The sequence below is a fragment of the Eretmochelys imbricata genome, chromosome 14, assembly GCF_965152235.1.
Source record: "Eretmochelys imbricata isolate rEreImb1 chromosome 14, rEreImb1.hap1, whole genome shotgun sequence".
NCBI classification, from domain to species: domain Eukaryota; kingdom Metazoa; phylum Chordata; order Testudines; family Cheloniidae; genus Eretmochelys; species Eretmochelys imbricata.
In genome coordinates this window covers 19,416,539-19,437,494 of record NC_135585.1, presented here as the reverse complement: position 1 = coordinate 19,437,494, position 20,956 = coordinate 19,416,539, and the positions used below count along the sequence as shown (strand labels likewise).

Here is a 20,956-nt window from a genome sequence, read left to right as displayed (position 1 = left end):
GGACCAGAATCTGCTGCAGTTGGTGACTGGGCCCCAAGACAAAAAGAGGTGAATTGATGGCTGTCGAAGTTTGGAGCTCATCAATGGGACAGTGTCACGGGACAGTGTCTACTTCCCCGATGGACCCAATCGGTCAGACCAGAACATTCACGCATCATAAGAGATAGATTGCTTCCTTCAATAGGGCATTACTCTTGATGCATTTGGGGTATGTCATGCTGACTACCAGCGCTGTGTGTACTTATGCTGACATGTCTGTGGAGGCAGCAAACTGCATTTAGACAGATTTTTTCCAACTGATTTACATTAAACTCCTGCTGACTTTATTTGCCAGCTTGAAAGTCCAAAATCCTGTCACAGTGGCTACAGAAATGAAAGATGCTTACTGATGCAATTTGAGCTCCTTCTAAACCAAAGATTTTTCTTAACTGCTCCATCCATTTTCCTGTCTGAAAGATCCTTGAGAATGACACTACTCTCACTCACAATGCAGTGAAATGAAGCAGTCGTCCTTAGGGTCTGCTAACCAGGTGTCCTAGGACAAATCCCACTGTAAAGCTTCTACAATTTCTAGGGCATAGCCAAGTGTGCATCAGAAGTGGCAGTCTGTTTCTACCATTTGCATAGAGGGGTGTGGAAGAAGAACTCTCTTATTTTTCTTCCCTTCTTCAACCATATAGAAGGTAAGCAGTGTCAATTCTTCCTGCAATTTTTTTTTGGTCCTTCAAGTGGTCCTGAAGACCTAACTTATTCAAGACATCAAACAGGAATTCAGATGACAAAATGGTAGACAAGCACATGTCATCTAGATCCAAACCACTTCAGCATCTTCAGTTATTTCCTGCTTAACTCAAAGGATGTGTGTGGCTCCTGACTGGAGGACACCAACCAAGCTGAAGAGGGTGCGGGGAGAATCCTAAAGGACTTTTAGAAGCTTCTTACAGGTGAAGGACATGGATCCTTTCACGAGGAAAGTAGGCAGGTGGCATAAACCTTATTCAGTCACCTGCCCTGTAGGCAGAAAATCTCCCTTCTGTGATAAGTGAGTGTTCTGAAATAGAAACCAGGGCCACCCACCTCCTTTGCATCCTACTTCCCCAACAACTCCTGTAAGTTGTCATTTTCCTCCTGTCTGCAGTATGCTCAAGCACTATCTGCACAGGGAATACAGAATAGGTACAGGCCCTGGAGCATACCAAGATAACATGTTACCATCACCTTGAAGCAGAGCCTGCATTTGAACTAGATCTGCAATGACCTAGAGCACAAGGTACAAACAGGCCTTACAAAAAAAGGGCAGTCAGTGGTGGTGAGTTGCAATCAGGGCACATGTGCCTTTTCTTCCAGTGATCTTCTCCAGGTATTTAGATTTAGGCCAAGATGCAAGAAAAATAGGCGAGAAGGTGCATCTCAGCCAAAGGCAGGAAGCAGCTGAGGAGCTGACTTTTGGGACAAAGGAGGAACAGTCATAAAATTTTCTTCTGACTGAATACCAGAGGTAAGGAGGAACACACCCAAGATCAATGGTCCTTGCAGTTCCTTCTTGAACTATTTTAATAGTTTAAACAAATATTTATAACTCCCATCACTTTGAGAAGCTCTCCTTCAAGTGCTCTCATGACTTTGCACTCTGTTTTCTCTTGCATGGCCAACATGCCTTCAGTGGCTATTCTGATTTTCCCTTGCATGCCTCCACAGCCTATTTACAGCATCTCCTTTTGTCTCACCACACTTCCCTCATGGGTGAGCTTACCTGCTCTTATGGCTGCAGTTACCACCTTTATGACTGATGAGACTCCAGATCCTCCTCAATAATGATATTTCTTCAAATTAAATGCCAGAAACCAGAAGCCTCTTTACTCTCTTCTAGGTTGACAACCACACAGTAGTCACTCAAGCTCTCATCATCTTCAACTTCTCCCTCCATCTTTACCTCTTATCAAATCTTGCTACATCTGCCTCTTGAACATTTAGAAAAAAATCTACCACTTCCACTTCATCCCCAATGTAAAAATATTGGCCTATGTTTTTATCTTTATCATATGACTACTGCAACCTGCCCTCTCCCCTCTAATCCACACACACTAACCATGAGGCTAAAAATCAACTTCCTTGTCTGATGCTTTTGTTATATTCCCACTGGATCAAATCCCCCTGCTGTTTACCAGCTCATTCCAAATCAAGTTTAAACTCCTTATCCTTACATTCAGGCTCTGCATGAGGATGTTCATTCTGAGTTATCCTTCACTACCTCCCCATTCATGTTCTGTGCTCTATTAACTCCTTCTGCCTCCTCCCTCTCACGTGTGGCCTCCACATGTTAACGCCCCCGCTCTTGTGTTCCAGGCTTCCTAGATGTTCTCCTCCAAGCACTTCCTACAAAATCACTATTGCTTCATCAAAAAGAAAAAGGAGTACTAGTGGCACCTTAGAGACTAACCAATTTATTTGAGCATAAGCTTTCGTGAGCTACAGCTCACTTCATCGGATGCATTCGATGAAGTGAGCTGTAGCTCACGAAAGCTTATGCTCAAATAAACTGGTTAGTCTCTAAGGTGCCACTAATACTCCTTTTCTTTTTGCGAATACAGACTAACATGGCTGCTACTCTGAAACCTATTGCTTCATCCTTCACCATTCTTACACCCAAACACATTAACTTTTATTTACAAAACTAAAAGAAATGTAACACCTGGAACCAACACATTTGTGTAAATCCAAATTATCTGATTTGTGCACCATGTGCCTCTTTTGTCTGATTTATACTGAAAATTTACAGGGGCAAGAGTTTTGTCCATAAAGCACCCCCCCGATTACCATATAAAATGACAAATTATATTTCTCACTCATAGGCTTTATTTAGCACACCCAGTCTGGATTTAAGTCTTTACTGTCCTTAACTCCATTTTTAGTTCTTTAAAATAAAATAAAAAAAAATGAATAGCTAAGTGCTTGTAGCTCCACAGCCATATAGGATTTTTAGCTTCAGCTTGGTACAGTAACATTTTATAACACTGAGATCCATAGCCTTAAAATATCAAAATTCCAGGTCCAAGTTTTTGCAGAAATATTTGTGCTTAAATGACAATTTCACTTATTTTTTTTTTGTGCTGTAGTAGTTTTGGATTCTTAATCCAATTATATGTTCTAACAAACATTTTAAATCAAATACTCTAGTCCAGCTCTCAGATACACAAATATACTTTTCTTCTGATCTGAACAAGCACAGGGAGTGATTTACAATTCTGAAAATATTGGTATTATAAATAAAAATGTTTAGCATGTACATAGCAGTTTACATGCTCAAAGCACTGTATGTTCGCCCCCCGCCCCAAAACCCTTTTGTGTTAAGTCATCATCCATATTTTATAGATGAGAAAAAAAGACAAAAGGTTAAACAAATTGCCCACTGTTGCAAACAATTCCGAAGCAGAGCTAGGATTAGAATTCCCTACCCTGTGCTCATACCTCCAGATCATAAATGCCTTCTCTTTTTAATTTTCTTATTTACTTTTAGAAAATCCAAATTTAATGTCCATTAAATGTGTAAAAAGAAACAATCTTCTCCAGTCTGTTTACTTGGTGACCTGACTTACTACCAGTATCAGGACTAACAGAAAGGTTTTGGCCTTACCAGCTGTATTTCAGTTCATGAATTTGCCACAAGAGTTGCTGTATTTTTATACAGTTAATAAGCAACTGATCTTTGACATTTATTGGTGTAAGCCAAATTACATGATTAAGAAAAATGTATAAATTACCAATTTGAATCTAGAGCAGACAAATATAGAGGCACACAGCTGGGCTCAGAAGTGCCAACCTAGATGTTATTTAGTTCAAGAATGATATGAAAAAGCAAGCCCAGACTACCTCCGGTGCCTACTATTACAGGTAAGAGATGTACTTCACTTTAGAGCAGTGGTTTTCAACCTTTTTTCTTTTGCAGACCCCTAAAAAATTTCAAATGGAGGTGCAGATCCCTTTGGAAATCTTAGACAGTCTGCCACTGTTTCACTGCCACTGAAAACCACTGTTTTAGAAAAATACTTCATTATAACGCAACAGGAGATAATTAGGCAAGGATCTACTGCATTCTTTCATAGATTTCTAAAGTTTAATGCCAGATGGTACCATTCGAAGCACCTAATCTGAGAGCAGATCTACACTTAAAACACTGTAGCAGAGCAGCTACATTAGTGTAGCTGTGGTGGTGTAGCTGCGCCACTGTAGTGCTTCAGTGAAGATGCAACTGTAACAATGGGAGAGCCTCTCCCATTGGTGTAGTTCAGAGGTCCCCAAACTGTGGGGTTTGACCCCTCGGGGAGCACCGAGGAATGTTCGGGGGGGGAGAGCACAGCTGAGACACAGGCCAGCCCCCCCGAGGGGCAGGAAGGGAGTGTCATCCAGCTCTGCGCCTGGGGCCCCAGCACAGAAAAGGGTAAGGGGACACACGAAGTAAGAAGTTTGGGGATCACTGGTATAGTTAATCCACACGAGGCAGTAGCTATGTCACCGGGAGAAGTCCTGCTGATGACATAGTGCTGTCTACACCAGGGGCTAGGTTGATGTAACTGCATTGCTTGGGGTGTGGATTTTTCATGCCCCTGAGCAATGCAGTTATAACTGTTAATTTATAGTGTAGACCTGGCCTGACATATCCACAGGCCACATTTCACCCAATTACCCCATATTGATCTCCATGACTTGGGTTTGACTAAAGCATAACCTGCAATTTGGCTAAAGCGCATCTTCCAGAAAGACATCTAGTCTTCATTTGAAGACATCAAGAGATGGAGAATCCACCATTTCCCTTAGTAGTCTGTTCCAATAGTTAATCACCTTCATTGAGAAATATTTGTGCCTAATTCAAATGTCTGACTTCAGCTTCCAGATACTGGCTTTTGTTGTGTTTTTTTCTTCTAAATTCAAAAGCCTTTGAGTATCTGGTATTTTCTCTCTGTAAAGGTACTTATACACTGAAATCAAGCGACCTCTCAAAATCTTCTTTTTCATAATTAAATTTTTGGAGCTTTTTAGCCTTACCATGAGAGTATTTTCTCCAGTCCTCAAATCATTTTTGTGGCTCTTTCCTGCATCCTCAGATTATTCAATATCCTTTTAAAAATCTGGACACCAGAACTACACACAATATTCCAGTATAAGTCTCACCTCCCTCCTCCCATTTATTACTCCTCTTTATATATTCAAGGAACAGACCAATCCTCTTTGCAACACTATTGCACTGGAGGCTTAACCACTATGACCCCTACGTCCTTTTCAGAGAGTCACTACTTTCCCAGATACAGTCCCTCAATACGCTGGAATGGCTAGCATTCCATTCCTTATTTCTAGAGTCATAACTTTGAATGTGGTCTGAATGGTTGCTAAACTATGCCCAACCTCAACTGCTGTGTATGACTGTCCTATCCTCAACCTTATTTACCACTCTAACAATCTTTGCATCATCCTCAAATTTTGCCAGCACCAATTTTATATTTAGTTCCAGATCATTGATGAAAAGACTGAAGAGCACTAATCCTGAATTCTGCAGAGCCCCACTAGAAACACTCTCATTCAATGATGATTCCCCACTGATGATTACTTTTTTATATCTGTCAGTTAGCCAGCTCTTAATCCATTTAATATGCACTTTATTGATACTGTAGAAGGCTAATTTTTTAAATAAGAATGTTGTGAGGTACTACATCAAATCCTCACAAAAGTCTTAAATACATTCCATCTACACAGTTACCTTTATCAACCAAATTTGTAATCTCAAAGAATGAAATCATGTCTGTTTAACAAGGTCTGTTTTTCCATAAAACCATGGTGACTGACATAAAGTAAAGGATGGGACTATAATTAATCTATTGAATCCCCTCCCCACTAATGCTTTTTCTTTATTTTGCCTAGGACAGATCTCAGGCTAACAAGCCTATAGTTACTAATGTCACTAATGCCATACTCCTAACGTCAAACTTCACTTTTACAATGCAATATACTAGTTAGAGGGACAAAATTATATTTTTTAAAAATTTCTCACTGTTTTAGTAATATCTCAGTTTATTAAAATGAACACATTTTCATTCTAGTTAACTTCTCATCATTTTTCCAATAAAGTTATGTTTTTTTATTCTATGTCTCTGACTCTGCAAACAGATAGGTGAGATGTCCTACTGAAGTCAGTGAGAATACTTTTATGTTTAAAAATTAGCATGTGCTTAACTGATTGCACATTCGAGCATATGTAATTTTTATTTTCTAGTTCTCATGAACTAATAAAATGGTGATATGTTTGTTTCCAACGGTGCTAGAGAAAATAAACAAAATTAAATTCAGTTTAGTTATTCATGAAGACATATCTAATCTTATTTCCCCTCGCAGAAACCTAAACTGTGGAACAAACCATACTTGACAGTGCTTCTCTAAGAAGCTTATATACCATTTCCAGTATTGTAGCAAAAAGTACAAAATAGAAGCACATTTAAAAGCTGTGATACAAATAACACAACCAAATGAGAAGAGACTTACAAAGGCTTAACCGTTTGAGCTGAAAAGAATTTTTGAACCTGTCTCTGCTACCTTGGAATGTGAGGTGCTACAAAAAAAATCATAATTTCGTATACCTTGCTTTGATGATCTGCTGGGGTTCCCAGAAGTGTGAGGCAGTGTTACCCCTCTCAAGGTCAGTAAGTGAGAGCTTTGGGGCTACTAAGTAATGTGCCATCTTCCTAACACACCAGCTTGCCTGCCCGGCCAACAAACTCTTCAGGACTCTGCAAGTCATAGAATCATAGAATATCAGGGTTGGAAGGGACGTCAGAAGGCCATCTAGTCCAACCCCCTGCTCAAAGCAGGACCGATCCCCGACTAAATCATACCAGCCAGGGCTTTGTCAAGCCTGACCTTAAAAATATCTAAGGAAGGAGATTCCACCACCTCCCTAGGTAACGCATTCCAGTGTTTCACCACCCTCCTAGTGAAAAAGTTTTTCCTAATATCCACCCTAAACCTCCCCCACTGCAACTTGAGACCATTACTCCTTGTTCTGTCATCAGCTACCACTGAGAACATTCTAGATCCATCCTGTTTGGAACCCCCTTTCAGGTAGTTGAAAGCAGCTATCAAATCCCCCCTCATTCTTCTCTTCCGCAGACTAAACAATCCCAGTTCCCTCAGCCTCTCCTCATAAGTCATGTGTTCCAGTCCCCTAATCATTTTTGTTGCCCTCCGCTGAACGCTTTCCGCCAACTCCTTTAGCACTCTCGGATGCAGCGCATCCGGCCCCATGGACTTGTGCTCGTGCAGCTTTTCTAAACAGTTCCGAATCACTTCTTTCTCCACAGAGGGCTGGTCACCTCCTCCCCATGCTGCGCTGCCCAGTGCAGTAGTCTGGGAGCTGACCTTGTTCGTGAAGACAGAGGCAAAAAAAGCATTGAGTACATTAGCTTTTTCCACATCCTCTGTCACTAGGTTGCCTCCTTCATTCAGTAAAGGGCCCACGCTTTCCTTGACTTTCTTCTTGTTGCTAACATACCTGAAGAAACCCTTCTTGTTACTCTTAACATTTCTTGCTAGCTGCAACTCCAGGTGTGATTTGGCCTTCCCGATTTCACTCCTGCATGCCCAAGCAATATTTTTATACTCTTCCCTGGTCATTTGTCCAATCTTCCACTTCTTGTAAGCTTCTTTTTTGTGTTTAAGATTAGCAAGGATTTCACTGTTAAGCCAAGCTGGTCGCCTGCCATATTTACTATTCTTTCTACACAAAACCTTACCTAAAAGATAACAATCAGTGAACTCCAATTACCAAGCTCCTCAGAGATGCTTTTCTCTGCAGTGTTCAGCCCCTCCTTACTGTAGCACCCAATAAACCCTAACAAGTGCGCTGTTCCTTTAAAGAAACAGTACATATCAGCTTATTAAGTAGAGCTGCCAAACCCTCCACTTAAATCAAAGCACAGAGTTAGTTTATAGTAAAAGTAAAACAAGTTTGTTAACAAAAGGACATAGGTGTAAGTGACATCAACTAAAAGAAATAAGGATAGAAATGATTACAAACAAAAGTAAAAATACACTTCTGAGGCTATGTCTACACTACCGCTTATGTCGGTCTAATTTAAGTCACTCAGGGGTGTGAATAAGCCACTCCCTGAGCAACATAAGTTACAAACTATTAAAGAGATGATGTGGACAGCGCTGTCAGTGGGGAGCTTCTCCCCCGGATTTAGCTACCACCACTCATTGGGGATGGATGAATTAAGTCAACGGGCAAGCTCTCTCCTGTCAGCTTAGAGATCTTACAACCGTGCAGTTGCAGCTATCTACTGTAGCCATAGCCTGAGACTAAATCACAACTTAAACTAGAATCTTTTGTTCAGTGAAGTTTTTTTCACCACAATCCTTTCAGCATGGCCGGCCTCCTCTTTAGCCATAACCCCAACACACAGAGCTCAAAGTGTATAGTTTATTTGATGACTCAGGTAAAGGATACTACAGGGTTCTTTCCCATTCTTCTTATAGTCCAGTAAACCTTTGAAATAAAAAAGTTTCTCTCTCTTGCTTGGTGTAGATACCATACTGCCTTCTCCCCCACTTCTTAGCTTGATATCTTTGTTTACCTTATATGTAAATATACCTTCACCGTCTCTGCCTGATACCCAGGCTTGTCTGAAAAACAAATACACATTCGTTTGTCTAGGGCAGACTGGTCTTATGCACTGCTTGTCAAACACATTTTAAGGATTTAATTTCAGCACACATTTATGAATTTTTGCATGCACCCCATACATATACCATGCAATGATTTCTGAGACCAGCATATTACAATTTGTATAGATTACCTTACATGACACCTGTTAAGACACAGATTATGACAACAATATGTTAGGGTTAGTGAGTATGTCAGGCCTTCCAAGAGTTGCCGACAGAATAGTGAACCACCAATGGGTCTGTGCCACACCCACCTATCAAACCCCAATCATTCCAAAACAGTAAGGAAATCTCAACTAAGGAATATGACATTCATTTCCAATACCATCCAACAAGGAATAGTTGCAGAATTAACAAGTCTCCGCCCCCCCACCCCCCAAAGCTATAACTAGGTTAAAAAACTCCTCAGCGGCAGATCACCACTGTAAACAACTGTCATTACATTTCAACTTTGCACAGTCAAAATAAGTGAGGCAGCTGATAAAAAGGCACCTTCTCAAAAACTTAGCATGAAATTTCATGTGAGATGTCAGTTAGTTATTACACTTAGTCCACTAAAAACTCATTAGATGTAGTAGAAGAGATGACTCAGATTACTGCATGACCTAAAGATTGAAGCTTTTTTCAAAACGTATGCCCTTTGATTTTCTAAAATTTATACACTTTTAGACAAGAAAGTTAAGATTAGAATTTCTTGAAGACATTCTTGTATTTTTCAATATATGTAGCAGAGGCACAAGACAACTGACTTTCATACTTTGACTGGTCTAGTATTGGTATAGATATGAGGAAAAAAATATTTGTATTGTGCACAACACAATTAACACTTCTCAGAACTACAGGACAGACCCCTACAATATGATATTATTTCACAGGAGAGGACAATTTTCTAAAATACAACCTTGATTCAGGCTTAAAACTTACATGGCATGTCCTAATTACTTTGACATCTTTGGGTTGTGATATATTATGTACAACTGTTCCTAATTGGCCATAACTATTCTCCTGATGAGGCATGGCATAACGCAACAATACAATATTACTCCATTTTGGAAGGGAGGGTGGAAGATACCACAGTGATTATTTTCCTATTTTCCTCTTAAATTCCCCATATTAATCTAGTAGCAACAGAAATATAATGCAGAACAGTTTGTTACTCTTCTCCCTTATTTCCAAAAACAAAAAAACCTCCAACACATTATGGTTCAATTTCAAGAGAGACACATTGTAGGAAATCATCATGTTTACTATATGCATGTATTACGCTGAAAATGCAATTGTGAAGTAGGGATTTCAAAAGCATTCTTGTATTTCTACAGTATGTTGGTCAATTCTGAAAGGCAATGGGTATTTTTCAGGCTTTATAAAACTGATATAAGATGTCTTCCATTTGCCTTGTAACATTTACGGCTTCTAAAGCAAAAGAACATCCCTCTTCTCTCACATGATTAGAATCGTAATAGTGGGACAGAAAAACTACCAATTCTTGAATGTATTTCCTGGTTTCTACTAATTCATGTAACAATACAAAGAATACATTTCCTCTTATAATTAACTGAGGTGTATGGTCATGAGTAAGCTTACTACAAAAGGCAGTAAAATTCTCCTATGTGAAATCATTTTACAGAGAAATACTGAGGGCGCTATCACATCATGGATATAAGGCACCATAAACAGATTTACATACACAGAAAGTATAACATTGTATTAGTCTGACTGCATACTGCACTCCATACCAACAGATTAGTGTCTGAATATTTATATTACTGTAAAACTTTGAACAGATACTCAAATTGATAATCTCAGTGTTGAATTGTGAAATTTTGTCTTTTGCATATTGCAAAAGACAACTGCTACATAAAAAAGACTTTATATAAATATCACATTCATTGCAGTCTCATTTCAAATAGCATGTGCTCTACCTTTACTCACAACACATTCTTTTGCACCTTAATCGGTTAATGATCAGCGCAGTGCGGCTTCACTGTGCTTGATGTCCGAGATTCTACTTCTGCTACACACAAGTTTAAAGTAGCCACAAACTCCAATTAAATATATTCCCAATTAACATTAGTCATTTTTGTCAATAGACAACACGTTACCCATTCTAGAAAATAAACTAAAAAATTCTGAAGTCTGATTCATAGGCCACAGCCAAAACTCTCACTTTTCTTAATATTATACTTAAAATTATTAAACAGATAAATTAGTGGTCATCTGTATGAAATTCTCAGCCACCCCATCAAACCCCCAAATGCACGTCAACCACAGGCTTCAACAATATTTCAACTTTGAGTACCTTTCAGACAATTTTATCTAGGGAAGCGGTGTCAAAAACCCTGTCCGTATGTCAAATACAGCTTGCTTGAGGTATTTATCTAGTTGCTGTGACACTCTTATTTTTTATAAAAAGTTCATGTTCTAAAAAAAACTAAGTATTCACTTCTTATATTCCTCAAGAAAGCCTTTAAAACATGAACTGAACAAATGACAAGAAAACTAGAAGAATCGTCTTCTGAATCTGCAGACAGTGGCCATCAACTCCAGGAGAGCGAGGTTACCCTCCCATTCATCTCAACTGTTACCTGAATCCTGGTGACACTTTTCACCTCGCATGTGTGCAATTATGAACCTAATTTACACAATAACTGGACTTGTGCACATAAATCAAGCAATTGTATCCACTAGTGTCCAAATAAACAAAGGGCACTGAAATAGTGTTGGCTTTGGCGTGCCTCATATTTTTTTTCCTAATTAACTGATAGTGAAATTACTGTTATGTTCAGCAAGTAAAAGTTCAGTTAGTGTATACAACCTTATTCTTTGTACAGAACCTCTTAGTTTTAATACATGGGAGAGATGCTGTAATTTAATGGCACTAATAGAGCCCCACCTCTGTAGACCTGGACAACATACCATAACTAAAAGTGTAACTTAGTCCTCTCCACAGAATAAGTGAGACTCTGGTATATAAATATTTTAACATTTGTAATTTTCAGAGTGGTGCGAGTTTGTGTGTGGGGGGGGTGTTCTATTTCACAGCTAGAAGAGGAGACTGAGTTACGTGGTGTGCCGAATATCTGTACTTGTCCAAAAAGAAAAGGAGTACTTGTGGCACCTTAGAGACTAACCAATTTATCTGAGCATAAGCTTTCGTGAGCTACAGCTCACTTCATCGGACGCATTCAGTGAATGCATCCGATGAAGTGAGCTGTAGCTCACGAAAGCTTATGCTCAGATAAATTGGTTAGTCTCTAAGGTGCCACAAGTACTCCTTTTTCTTTTTGCGAATACAGGCTAACACGGCTGCTACTCTGAAACCTGTACTTGTCCAGTGAGTTGGAAGTATTATATGCCTTGCTACATTATTTTCATACTACTATTTTGCATACTAAATAGTATTTTTTATTACTTCATTTTTAGGATACCAAAACCCATCAGTAATCCTTGATATACAAGTCTATGGTTTAATCAAAATACACTAATACCAGATGTGTTGTATTAGGACACTTAAGGCCAAAGTTTCAGGTACCTTCAAGCACTCAAGTGTGCATTACTGCCTGTCTAAAAAATAATTCCTAACTAGTGACAGCAGTATGAAAAAAATACTATAAAAACTTAACAGCATTGTTACCAACTGCTTCTACTCCCAGCAAAAAAGATAATTTTCATTCTTCAAATAAACTGCTAAAATGCTGTAATGTACTTTGAGCTCCTATTGACCAGCTGACAGAAGGACTGAACTTGTGGCTCCTTCAAAACAGTGATTCATACACTCTTACAAGTATAACTACTGATTTTACTTCCTTAAGACACGCAGCAGCTATTACATCACACTTATTTTCAATATCCTAGATGTGCTGTAGTTGTCCTCATCTGATAAAAAAAATTTGTACCGCACTATGGTGAAATATACACCCTTGTCAGGTGAAAGAGGTTTACGGTTATAGGTTTACCTTCTATTTCTGCTCAACATGGGAGAAAAATATATGTAATACATTCCGTACTTTAAAATTCAATTCTCCAATTTCATTACTATTTATTGGCCCAATCCAATTTCCAATGAACCCAGTGGAAGTTCTGACACAAACTTCAACTGGAGCCAATTTAGAAACTATTTAATAAAAAAAGTCAAACTGTGCGTCTTTCAAAGGTAATTACAACAGGTTTTACTTAAAGCTATGCAAACTCAAGTAGTTTAACAGGTTTCTGAACACTTTATGTCATGCTTCAGAATGCTTATACTGAGCGAAGCGCTATTTATTGTTGAGTGTAAAATTGCTACTAATTTTTTCCCCATTTTGTTCATCTAGCAAAGTGACATGCAGTTAGTATATATGCAAATCTGTTAGGCCTAGGAACAAAAACCACACTGCTCCCACTAATAGTGCCTCCTGACTGAAAAGACATTTACATTGTGATTGAAAGTTTCAGAGAAGTATAATCAAAACAAAGTTGCAGTGACTAAGACAGTCAACTAATCAACAGTAATTAAACATTACATGGTGTTCATCTTTGTACCACTCTTTATTATTGAAACAAATATGCCACTTTGTTTACCAAACTGTCAAAGCTTCCCTTTTCCCAGATTCTTAAGGTATGTATTCTGCAGGAGACTGACAAATTTTATTTCAGTTCCCCACTTCCAGGAACAGGTAGGACTGTAACATTAAAATGTTAATTATATCATGTTCAAATATTAATTGTACTGAAGTCAGAGGCTATGAACCTTGTAATTTTAGATGCTCAGCTGGGACAGTGACAAAATTAGACATTTCAATTATTTTTTCAAGAGTAGATGGGTTTGTGGTATTTAGTTTTTGTTTTAAGTTTAATTGTTTGCATTACCACTGAGAAATTGGGAACGGTTTTCTTTCATCTTTACTAATTGTGCCCTTTACCATCAGGACACCAATTTCCCTGGCCTTTTACTAGAATTTGAAACTACCCTGGATTTTTGTTTACTTCCCTGTTACTGCACAAGCACTTAGATCAAAACTGCTCTGGGAATAAGGTTGCTGAGTTATCTACTGCAATTGGTTGAACACACACAACGTGTTCAGATCCTACAAAAACAGTGGCCGTTAACAGCAAAAACAACAAACAAAAAAACCCACACGTATATTCAGGAGATTATCCCATAGCATCCCAAAGCTTAATTCCAGAAGACATTCATATTCAGGTGTAACAGTTTAAATACAAGTAAACTTCCAGGCCTTAACTAGTGGAATACCACTTTGGTGTAAAAGTTTACAGCAGTATTTTTTATCTTTATGAAATACATATCATACATCTACAAATATTCTTTATAACAATGGAAATGTAGGATTAGTCTCCAGCCTCTTAATCAGGTTGAGACATATTAAAAGATTGAAACAAACGAGGGGACAAGCAGGTTTCAGATTTGCTTAAAGCATATTTGCCACTGGACAATTTTTAAAACTACAATTTTATCACAAGCCAGGAATATTGCGGGCAATTTACTAGATTTTTTTTTCTTCTTTTTAAGTCTGAGTAATCACCTGGGCCATAGGTAGGAAGATATGAAACTTGCATCACTCACTTTGAAATTATAATATATTTTTGAATTAAAATACATAACTTGCTATTTAATATATTTAGCTCACCTGGACTTAAAGTAGTTTTATTTTTATTTAAATCTTTGCAGATAACATTCAATATGTCAGTTTAAATCCACAGTGAAATTCAAGGACATGGCTTCAATGAATAACATTAGTCATCAACATTTCATAGTAATTACTTGGTATAAGTAATTGATGTCTGCTTTAGATTTGCCTAAGCACTGCTGCAAAAGAACTTTGCTAAACTTAGAAAGCTACAAATATGCTATACATTTTTTGAAGGCTTAACTTCCACACAAGTGGGCTTTTAAATATTTCAGCAATGATACAGATCATAAGCCATCCAAAAGCATTTAGCAGAAAGCAGATCTCGTTCAACAGCCTACTGGTGACATTATCAATTTTGCCTGCTCTTACAGTTTTAAAAGTTATCCTCACATCTCTCAAAGAAATCACAATCTACTTAGCGTACAATGTTGTTCTACAATTTCTGATAATGACTGCAAGTGTGCTACCCTGTTTACCAGCCTCAACTTAATTACATTCTGTAGCCAGGAAATATTATTTTAACTTTCAAGCTTTCAAGTTAGTTAGTTAATGTTAAAAGTGTACAGTCCAAATAATCATGCAATCATTTGCTGCAATCACTTTCAAATACTAATTTACTTAACTCCGCCTATGTTCACAAGATAATTTAACCTTATATAAAAATTTCCCTTTGTTTACTATGCAAAATTTTGTGATGTGTGTAAAAATTACCCTGAACACAAGTTAACATTTTCTGCCCCCATTAGAATTATGTGGCAAATTACAGACTTAAAAGGATTAAAGCAAAATACAATTCAAGACCCACACTGATAACGTAACAGGAGAAGCACACAGTGACTGTAATGTGTTTTGCTTCTGATGACCTTCGGTTTTTAGTGGAAATTTGCTACCAGATTAAGTTGCTCAAATTAATTTTAAATCTGTTTGCAGTACATCATATACCAATTTAAAGACTTGTTTAAAATTAAATACACAGATTTAAAAAAATAGTGCGTTCTTGCTCCTGTATTTAACAAATATCCTGAGATAAAAATATTTTAAAAGCCAGTTATAAAGAAAAGAAAAAACAGATTAGCCATGACAGACATGCTTATTACAATAGAAAATAAAAGCAAAAATAGAAGTTATAGTTGTTAAAGGTCAAACAAGTCATCCAACTGTATTTATGATTATACAACACTACACACACAGCTCCTTAACAAGCCCTTTCAGAATTATAGCATTTCCTAGAAAGCACAGGTTTAAGATAGTATGATTTTTATAGGTGAATTGCTTAAACTGCATAAAAACATCTAAATAGCAAAGCCACACTCTCATTCTCCAAAATAAAGTTAAAAACCTGTGCGGTAACTAGATTCTGTCAGTGACAGCATGCTTCCTGTGAAACACACCCCTAAAACATTTTACAACTACTCTTCCGGAAATAATGAAAAACAACATTTTCATGTATTTTAGTTAAGATACGCTATGTTTTTGAAATATTTTGGATGCACAGACTGTGATAAACACCTCACTTTTCCCAAATAATTCTTCAAAGGATGGAATGTATATTTGTAGTTCAGTGCACCCTTAAAAATACCAGGCCTCACACACTTCACCAGAAAAATATTCTGCAGAAACGATTTGCTAAAAGTGAAGGAATATATTGTTGTTTGCAAACTCTCTTCATTGCTAAATTACCTAAAGAACTACATATTAAAATTCTGAGTATGAATATTTTAAACATAATTCAATTTAGCTAACCACAAATATAAAACTAGTCTTAAAACTACACAGAAAATGCAGAAAATACAACAAAAACTTATTAAAACAGTACAAATGGGACCACAAAATTTGCTTAGTGCTGATCTGAAATCCCAGATACGTGGATAAACACATAACTTGTGTTCTCCTTTGCAACACACAAACAATACGCAAGAGTGTATTCAATTCTGTTTACCAACAGTAATAGCTCCAAGCAGTGGTGCAGGCTAGTTTATACCCACAAAGCACTATTATTGCACACTTATGTGCGAGAGAAGCAGAGGGAAAAGGGTTATTAGTGGCCAAAAGACAACCCTAATGCTCCTGTAATTTTATGCTTGCCACCTGTATCTAACAGGCCAACCCAAAGGAAGAGGAATGTTGGTGGAATGGACACAGATCAGGGGCACCAGCCGGGGCACCCCGCATGGGGGACAAGGAAGCAAGGACCCACCGCAAAGCCCGTTCACGGGGATGGTTGCAACGAGCCCTGGCTGGCTGTCGATGGGGTGCTCTGGGGGACGTACCGATGGGGTTCATGATGCGTGGCCCCTGCACCGAAAGGACTCCCTGCCTGTCATGCACCATGTGCCAGCAAAATGGAAACGGGGCAGCCGGCGTGCGGAGGCAGCACCACCCGCCCTCCAGCAGGGGGTCCCCGGGGAGGCAGGGGCAGCGCTCCCAAGCGATGGGGATGGCTCGCTCCCCGGGGCGGCCAGGCCGGCCCAGAGGATGTTGGGCTGCAGCCGGCCCGCTCCCCCGTACTCACACTCGGGGCAGCTGCAGCGGGGGCGCCCCCCGCCTCTGGAACACGCCGTCCACGAAGACCCCGTTCTTGCCAAGGCAGCGCAGGTAGAAGTCCCCGCCACCGGCGGCGGCGTCCCCCTGAGGCGGCGGCGGCCCGTCCGCCCCGGCCGGTGGCGGCGGGGGGGCAGCGGTGAAGATCTCTAGGTGGCGCCGGGAGATGAAGCTGGAGTGGCCCATGCTCACGTCCACCGAGCCCTGCGACGAGTTGCGGCCGATGGTCACCGAGCGCTTCTTCATCAGGTACTCGAACTCACGGCCCTCCAGCCGGGCCACGGCCGCCGCCGCCGCCGCCGCCGCCATCTTAGCGAGCGAGCGAACGGGCCGCCCTCCCTGCGCCCCTCCGCCCGCACCGGCGCCGCAGCCGCCGCCAGACACTGAGCAGGGAAGGGGACGCCGCTCAACCCAACCTGACGCAGTCCGCCGCTCGCTGATGGACGGCCCGGCCCGGCCAATACACGGCCCGCACGCCCATGGGGCTATGCCGCACCGGCCAATGGCAAGAGGCGCTAGAGCCAGCGCAGCTCAACAAGTTAGTGTGGTAGCCCCAAGAATAAGGCACACACCCGGACGTCAGGAAAACGCGGAGCGGAGCGCAGCGCGTGGAAGGAGCGGGAGCGGCTCCGCGAGGCGCCTGCACTGCCAGCTCCAGCCACACTGAAAGCAACGGCGAAGCGCTCGCTAGGGAAGACAAGGGCCAGCCTTAGCCGAGGCTGCAGCAGGGGCAAGGGAGGCACAAGTAGGCCAGTCCCGAGCCGCCCAGGGGCGGGGCGAGACAGTCCAGCGCACAGCCCCCTCTCCCCCGCAGGGAAAGGGCACTGTGCCCGCTGACCTCCTACCCTCAAACCTTTCTCCTTAAGGCAACGGGACAAGTGCTGCAGCCCCGCAGTGACAACTCACACTCGATGCCCATGAGGCATAGGGACACGCTAGCCTGTCCCTTAAAAGGGGACTGCTGTCACCGGCCATGCTTCCAAAGGGATGATGTATTTCTCCCAGCCACCATCCTGGGTTGAGCTCCAGTCTGATGCGGGGGGGGGGAGGAGGAGGAGGAGGAGGAGTTGTATAGTCCCACACCACCCTAGGCAACTGACTAGGGCTACACCATCATTAAGCAGGCATCACCCGTCTTTTAGTACAAAAGAGCAGCCAGTCCAAAAGAAATAGCATCTTTCAACAGGTTTTGAGGCCCTGTTCCCCCTTCCATGGATGCTTTCACAAACAGGATGTTCTTTTTCACCACCGAACACCACTAAAAGGAAATAAAACAACAAGAATAGAAATACCTAAGCTTCTGTGCACCAAGGTAATGATTCAAGCCCAAGACTCGTGTTTTCCCCCCCACACACATTCAGCTTGCTTACCCCCCACCCCAGCCCCCACACACATTCAGGCTGCTACCAAGAACTACTTACATTAAATCAAGCTTTTCAATTTCTGAAGACAAACCATCTTGTATTGTACAATACATACACCACCATGAACAGAAAGCCTGTCTTTACCATTAGATATGAGGTGATGCCAGCTGCACCTCCTAATATCTCCCAACAGTTGAAGGGCAGGATGGATCAGAGCAGGCCTAACAATATGACTCCTCCCTCAGCACACAGGAGATTTTGCTGTTAGTTCCAGAGGAAGCTAAGTCGGGTGTGAAAGAGACTAACTTTCCCACGTGCATCCTCACACTCAGGCCACGGTTTTGCCTGTAGTCTGTTTCATAAAGGAGTTACTTCCATTTTTTAAAAATTGTACTGAGAGCTCTGCTGTATCTTTAAGTATGTCAGAAGGATGCAAGTTTCTCCTACATATGTTACCATCATCTCTTTCCCATCTATATTTACAATGCAGATGTCAGATAAAACATGACATTCGCTAAGGATTGTTCATGGTTTTAATATATTAGGGGGAAGGGCCAGAAGTATAACCATATGAAAATATTAAGGCAGGCCCTCGCTAACTGCATTCAATACTTCAAATGTTAAACTTCTCTTGAAACACTTGCACTTACAGAATGCTTTACATGCTCAAAGCCCATACAAACATTTGCAAATTAGTTCTATTCAACTATAATTAAAACATTGATCAGGACATTTTCTTGGTAAGAATACACACAGTGAGAAGGTAGATGCTGTAGCTGGTAGAAGGGGAAGATGTGAAGTTCAAAGAAGGAAATGAAGAGAAGTGTGTTGGACAGGTAATGAATATCTTAATTATTGATTTTCCTACTTTTTAGGGTTTGTGTTATTGGAACTGCCAGCTGAAAAAGCAATTTTGGTAAGGGAATGTAATTTAAATGTTGTACAAATTTAAGACATATGTAGCTACATTTAAACAATGCAAATAGGTGCATTGTCTTTGCCTTCAAAAGAACAAGATCTGTGTACTTAAAGTCTGAATTGGGACTTTAGATAACAGAGCTATACATTGCTTAGCTTCTATCATTAACAGCATAATGTTGCACACTGATGAGGAAGCCTATTTATATTTATACACGGATATAATCCCCACGAACGCTTCAACAGAAGATCCTAAAAGTCCTCAAGAGATTTTTGTTTGGCTGTTGGATGACATCCAGATATTGATGAAATAGTGGCTAACAGTCATTTTATTTCCAAACAGAATGTTTGAAAATATTAGATATTTAAGCAATCTGTAAAGGTGTTTAGAGACACAGGTATGCTTCTACTACAGAACTTAAAATACATTTGGAAATGTATTTTTTCATGCTCTAACCAAAACACAATTCACTTATTAAAAGGCATAGCCGATATCTAGTCCAAAACTTGAAGTCTTGAGCTAAAGTTTCTTTTAAGTTTAAATTAACAGGTATTTAACTGTAAAAGTGGATACTAAGAATATATGTTAACTAACATGCTTAAAAAAAATCACATTACATACTATGTGCAAAGTAATGTCAAGCCAATGTTCTGTGATCTTAGGAACAAATTCACTGCTAGTGTAGGCAGGTGCTACACCTTTCAAGCCAGTGGAGTTGCCTGCTTACATCAGCAGTGAATGAGGTCGTAGACACTCACATATTTGTTACTCTGATGTTCACAGAGATGTGTGCATTACCAGTTCCAAATTTAAAAAAAAAAAAGTCAGGCACACAGTAATATATTGCAGTGGGTTAGGATTAAGCTCTTTTGATTAATCTTGCACATATTTGGGGATTTAAGGACAGATTTTCTCCTCCATCAAGATATGCTAAGTACAGACAAAGCGGGGGCTTCAAGGAGGCAGTTATGACTTCTGATTCTCAACCTGCCCCACCACTGGCTCTAATGTAAATTAGAGCAGCCTAGGGGATGCTCTAGTTTACAATAGCTGGCTATGGTCCTTAATGTAATACCAGCTAAAAGTTGCCATAAAGGAGCTCCACCTCCTCCACACCACACCACCTACACCCAGGGATAGAGGGAAGAGGAAGGTTGGAATAGGAGCCAGGTAAATTCCCAACTGGCCAGCTGCAGACAGGTCATTTTGCATTGCTCTTATACGTGTACCTTCCATCTATTAATGCTAATTTAATAGTGGATAGCAGTCACAAATTAAAACTGTTAAGAAAAAACATTAAAAAGCAGTTAGTACTCACATTGTGGAAAATATAAAAATATACAAACTGAACTAAGTTTTTTTTCCTTTGCATAAAGACTCTACAGAAAAATTATTTAAATATCAACCACTAAATTAGAATATAGATTACTAAATGCAATCATAAATTCCCTTTTGAAATGTCCTGTAGCTAGTATGCTACTCTGCAAAAGATTATACACAACATTCAGGAGAAAGTCATTTTACTGATGTATTAGTAACAGCTATTTTAATGAGGTGACAGGAGGAAATTTTCTGCCAGTGCTTTCGTCACTGAGTAAAAAATTCATCCCCCTTCTCTGTAGGGAAAGAGGGACCCATGACAACAGGACTCCCATTTGTGGTTCTGCATTCTGTTCCACAAACGGGACAAAGAAGCTGGACACAATGGAGCCACACCCTCTGCACAGAGCTCAGCAGTTCTGTGCTTGGCGTCTGTATCGGTGGGGCCAAAAGATCCATCACTGCATATA

At 40.1% G+C, this 20,956-nt stretch overlaps 2 protein-coding genes across 2 annotated transcripts in view; both read right to left on the bottom strand.

The window, feature by feature from the left end:
• FOXK2 (forkhead box K2) overlaps positions 1-17,283 on the bottom strand; it is a 64,244-nt gene extending 46,961 nt beyond the window's left edge. The window contains exon 1 of the mRNA XM_077833445.1: positions 16,855-17,283. Within this exon, the coding sequence (XP_077689571.1) occupies positions 16,855-17,192 (338 nt within the window). The 5' untranslated portion in view covers positions 17,193-17,283. The remainder of the gene's footprint in view (positions 1-16,854) is intronic.
• Positions 17,284-18,019: 736 nt separating this feature from the next.
• LOC144274567 (uncharacterized) overlaps positions 18,020-20,956 on the bottom strand; it is a 52,212-nt gene continuing 49,275 nt past the window's right edge. Inside the window, exon 10 of the mRNA XM_077833447.1 lies at positions 18,020-18,141. Within this exon, the coding sequence (XP_077689573.1) occupies positions 18,126-18,141 (16 nt within the window). The 3' untranslated portion in view covers positions 18,020-18,125. The remainder of the gene's footprint in view (positions 18,142-20,956) is intronic.